The sequence below is a fragment of the Frankliniella occidentalis genome, unplaced genomic scaffold (genome assembly GCF_000697945.3).
Source record: "Frankliniella occidentalis isolate FOCC.00 unplaced genomic scaffold, Focc_3.1 Scaffold40, whole genome shotgun sequence".
NCBI classification, from domain to species: Eukaryota; Metazoa; Arthropoda; class Insecta; order Thysanoptera; family Thripidae; genus Frankliniella; species Frankliniella occidentalis.
The window spans coordinates 443,453-448,998 of record NW_026267170.1 but is presented as its reverse complement, the minus strand read 5'-3'; the positions used below and the strand labels follow the sequence as shown (position 1 = coordinate 448,998).

Sequence of the window (5,546 nt, the reverse complement as noted above, 5' to 3'; positions counted from 1 at the left end):
ATCTTGACCAAGATCTTGTCCATAACTGTTGATATATACCCAATATAATTGTCTTTTTTATTGAGAAATTTAGTTTTTGTTTTTATATTTCATATTTTGGTTTCAATCAGTACTAATTTTCCAGAACAGTAGATTGAGTGGCATACCAGATTCAGTAAAACTTTCTACATTTGTTTAAAAACCTATTAGAAAATAAAAACCGGTGAGGCGTTCACTCAACAAGCTATTTTGGTAAAATATTGCTAACTGACAGCGTACCCTTCAAGGTAGAATGATAGCTTACAAAGTGAAAGCTAATAATCTTCAATGACATAGTTATTACATTAATGTTAATTTCAAACTATTCCAACAAGCCTAGGTACTTCACACATGAGCCAAAAAACTTGTATGGTGTTCAAATTAGTCAGAGAAAGTTTGGCCACATATTATATCAGAAAGACTGAAATATTATGTCAAATGAGCAAACAGTTTAGCCCCATATTAAAATGTACTCTGTGTATAATTCACACCAGTCTTTGCTATTAAAAGATTTTTTTTCAATCCCATACCCATCATGTCAAAAAGACTTTGACACTGTTCCCTCTTGGATTTTATATTAAAATTGAACTACTACTGAAAAAGAAGAAAAGCTCAAAAATGACCAGTAAAGGGAATCTCCCTTGTCACACAATTGAAAAACACCTTAAAAAAAAAAAAAAAAAAAAATACCAACAAAAACAGTTCAATGTACATAGAAACATTATGGTATAAATTTATAAATATCTGATACGCAAAGTGCATACAACGTCATGTTGTAAAATTTCATCTCGTTAGCTTCCCATGAATTCTTCGAGCTAGATCACTAGGTTTATGTTACAAGAAGAAGATTTTTTTTTTAAAAAACCTCCCAAATTTAACCTGAATGGAATACTTAATGCTGGAAAACAACAGCTTTGACTTGTTTAATAGAATATGGCCATTATTTTAAAAGATACTTTTGTTAGCCAGCAATACACTAACTATCACAATCCTGCTTCAACCTCTTATGACTTACTCTCTTCACAGCAAAATTTGTGGAACATTATCACAGGCCACAGGCCTACATCGCCATGGTGTTGGCCGAAGATTTAAACCTTAACGGTAACCATAACCATCACAGATCCTCTATCAATGACCACATCAAATATGGCCTCCCTGACTGCTGTATGGTGACAGCCTGTTCACTAGTGCACTAACATCAGCTCTTAGACTGAGATCTTGAGCATTCTCTCTTCAACCTATCAGATTTTTACTTTAAGTAGGTTTGATACAGGTAACTTATTTTCTCCCTTTCTCAACATACCTCTAAGATGATGAAAATGGAAAGCAAAAAGTAGTAAATTACTATACAAAGAAAAATGAGAAAAGCGAAATAAGAAATCAAAATAGAAAGGAAAACTTCACAGGTGACCAAAATTTCTTGCCCAGGAATATAATATTTACAAATCTATGGCATAGTTTCAAAAGGGTTGGGAATCTATCCAACACTCTAGTGACCTATGCAAGCCTAAAGCAGCACCTCCCAATTGGTCCCCATGGCATGAAAAGTTGAAAAAAACATGGAAAATGAAAATAAAAAGCAAAGACAAGAAAACTCCAATTCCTGAGGACTTTCCAAAGTGACAAAAATTCTTACTTAAGTCTGCCTGATGTATAAGAGAAGAGCACCAGTGATGCAGGCACACACCCATCAACATTTTCTCAACAAATACCAATCACAGCTCAACTTCTACAGTAATGGACAATCACAGTTTAGTTAGCTGACAATCACAGCATAAATATGGTACTCTAATCATAAACAAAACCACAAAAATGACAGCGGACTATATTGTGTGAGATTTGACATGCACAGTGAGATGGCCTTTCAGCTTGTATGATTTGTTACACTGTGTGCAACGATATGGCCTACTGTCACTATGCACCTGCTTATGGCGATACAATGTACCTGACTGAGCGAAGGTTTTCCCACAAACTTGACAGGCAAATGGACGCTCACCCGTGTGGGATCGTGTGTGGTCTCGCAGTAAGCGGGCATCCTTGAAGCATTTACCGCAACGTTCACACCTAGAATTTAAAAAGCATTAATTGGAGCACAAATGGATTTTATGTAAGAGAGAAACTTTTAATAAAGCTGCATACCTGCATGGTTTTGGAACAGGTTTAGCACCAGGACCATGTCTGCATTTGTCACAAAGCTGAGGACTTCTTACCCAACGGCTAGAGAAGGTCAGATTACAATCATTACACGTATAGGTACGCTCCTCAGCATGGTAACGCATGTGACATGCTAATGCCATTTTCAGTCGAAAACCACGACCACATGTAGAACAAATGAATGAACTACCATCATTATCTGTTGACAGCTTCTGATCTTGAGATGAAGTGCTAATCTCTCCCATCAATTCTCCTGAATTTGATGCATCAGTGACAGCTTTCTGCTGTACCTTGTGCTTCTTTCGGTGAGCTCGCTTGTGCATAGATAACTTGTTCCGGTTCACAAAAACTTTATCACATGAATTACAAGCAAATCTGTCTAATGGTGGCTCTTGAAGAGATGTATTAGAGCTTGAGTTAGGGCTCAATTCTTGTGACGCATCTTGACCAAGATCTTGTCCATAACTGTTGATATGGATACTAGTTGATACTATGACACTAGCTTCAGAATTTACAGAGGGTGTGCCTGTACTAACACCTGCATATAAACTGATTGGATATGAATTTGATGTCAAATTACTTCCATCTTCCTCAAGCCCCGGTCTGGAAAGAAAATAATATCTTAGATGTAAATTAAATTGTATTATCAACCAACTATACACCACATTCAATAAAAAAATAAAATTGATACTTATATCAATGCATACCTGTGTTCATGATCACCTCTGGGACTGACGCTTATGTCCTCTGCCAGACCAACCTGCTCTGATACCACAGGTAGCAAACTGCTCATCTCTACTTGAGAATGACTTCCTGTGTCCACAGGGGAATCAACGTATGAATCTTTAGGATCACTCAGTTCATTGACAAATCGTTCGGCCACTTGCAAATACGGTGATATAGGAATGGTATTCAAACTTAATTTTGTATCATTACGACTTGCCATGGAAGGGTCATAGGGCAGCTTTTCCAACCAAGAACTTTCCAAATCATGGCGGTCATATCGGTCTGGTTCTAATTTAATTGGATTATGTGATGAAGAAAGCATTGGTTTTATTTCTCTATCCAAAGGGCTAGGTTCAAAGTCCCACGTTTTTCTTTCCATCCTATCATCTTTTCTCATGATAGTGGAATACACAGGATCTAGATGCCTCATATATAGATGTCGTGGGTCAGAAGTAAAAGACTCATATGATATAGGTTGACTAATGTCAAGAACTTGAACTGATTTTGGTTCACCCGTCTGGGAATGAATAGGTGAAACATTGCCATCTTGACAACCTGTGTAGTAGGTAACAGGTGTGTAACTGTTCCCTGACATTGGATATAAAAATGGAAGCCGTCACGTTCCAAATTGTATTACGGCAGGCAAGCAGACAGGCAGGCAGGAAGATGGTCTGGCAGAGGAGGTCTTTAGACCAGCAGCATCCAAACACAGGGCTCCATAACTTTTCCAAAAAAAGGTGGCTGCATTTTAGCTTGAGAATGTGAAGAGTTATCTGAACAAGCAAACCTGAAAACAAAAACCGAGCCAATTTTGTAATATACAAGTAAACTTCATTCATTGCTGATACAAACTCATTTTATTTTATTTTCTGAATAGCAAAAAAATAAATTTGGTGCAATTTTGGGGGGTACTAAACAAAATAAAAGTAATATGATTTTAGAATGACTTAACATTTATATATATAACTGATGAATCATATTTCATTCCTTGAAATAACAATAAAAATGCTACAAAAGAATACCATATGTAATCTTGTGTTCTCACCATGTACATGGCTAGCATGGTAATACAATTATCCCCAAGGACACATTGTACAATTGAGTCAATGAATTATTATGGATTTAAATAATGTAACAAACTTCTAACCTTAAACTGACATTCACAAGGGATTGGGCCGGCGACTAATAAATGACACAGGAAGTAGGAAAAAATATTGGTCATCCTAAACTCTTCCTTTCACTCATGCATGAAGGTCAGTACATTAAAGGTATTTGTTACTATAGCAACGGCCATTTTCGTTGTCACTTAGCAGAAGATAAAGTAAAGAGGGGTGGGTATCGTGACGTAGATAATATTCCAATTAAGCTTGATTGAGAACAAATTGACGAGTATGGAGTACAACAAAGAAGCCAAAACACTGCAATTTGACTTTTTGGAAAAGACTGGGCGTTGATCACAGCTTGGAGTCAATTTTGGCCAATTAATTATGATTTGAATAGGCGATATACACACAGACACAAAGTCTGTCCTTCAGATACCGGAGATAAGCGAAGTATCCAAACACACTCGCAGCTATCGCAGTCGGGCAGATTTCTCAAAAACGTTTCATACTTACAATAAATGCTTATTTGGCGGTCCCAAAGAGGTAAAATTTTCCGACTTAAACACTAAAACGATAAAATAACGTAGCCATTATAAGTATTCTGCTACGTTTTTCAGAAGCCTTTCTTACTCCTCACTTCTTCAAAGCGGACAGCTGAGGGATAGCGTTCGGTTCAGCCACACTTCTCACCTTCACGTTGGCAAATCAATTTTCCATCAAATACTTGTCACACATAATTGAAGAGACAGTGAGGACTTACCATTCGGTCCTTTGCTTTCTTAAGATATCACCAATTCCTTCAAACCTCATGACTTTTTCATTGTTCAGTGGATTCGCATTAGGCCCCAAGGCAAAGACCCGATCGTGATGTTCCCCACAACGCCGCCTGGCCGCCTGCGCTCCGTCCGGCTCGTCCCCGTTGGCCTTCCCCCACCCCCACAACTGCCGCTTGGCTCGGCTCGTTTCGCCTGGTTGCTAAGCCGCCGGATCGCGTTAGTGACGAGAAAATACCAGGCATCAACTAGTTGCCTTTTCAAAGGTCGTGCGTACTTTTTATTGTACCTGAGTTTCAGAGGCCGGGCGTCTATCTGAGCGAACAAAAACGAAAACGTTTTGTAGTAATCAACAAATAAAAGGATATCTGGCGCCTGGTGGAGGGAATGTAGCGTCTATGACTACATGACGTGAAGCTTGCGGTACAAGAAAACGAAAAATTTCAGAAAAGCGCCGGTAGATACTAACAAAAGAGGGATGTTTGCCGTCAGTTGCGGGTCGCGACTGATCAGGACGACGACGGCGTGTCTGGTGGGCCTTTGATGGTGCCAAAAGGCAAAAGGGGGAAGGGAGGGGGGAGGGGTTGGCGACTTTTTCCTCATCTGACTCTGCCTATCGTTGTCCTCGATTGCGCAATGCGATTTGGAACGGAATTGGAAATAAGAATTTGAGATGGTAACGTCTGACGCGTGGTTTGCCCCGCCCGAAACCAAGATTAGCAAAATGTAGGCCTACTAGCTCTTCAATGTGCGCTGGTGGTGGTGGTGGTGG

The 5,546-nt window shown here is 39.0% G+C and overlaps 1 protein-coding gene across 1 annotated transcript in view; it reads right to left on the bottom strand.

Annotated features, from left to right (window-relative positions):
• LOC113212076 (zinc finger protein 37) overlaps positions 1 to 4,907 on the bottom strand; it is a gene marked incomplete in the record, with an annotated part of 9,880 nt that extends 4,973 nt beyond the window's left edge. Inside the window, 5 exon segments of the mRNA XM_052266534.1 lie at positions 42 to 2,082; positions 2,158 to 2,775; positions 2,880 to 3,685; positions 4,515 to 4,691; positions 4,762 to 4,907. Coding sequence (XP_052122494.1) covers positions 1,842 to 2,082; positions 2,158 to 2,775; positions 2,880 to 3,493 — 1,473 coding nt within the window.
• Between the last annotated feature and the right edge of the window lie 639 nt (positions 4,908 to 5,546).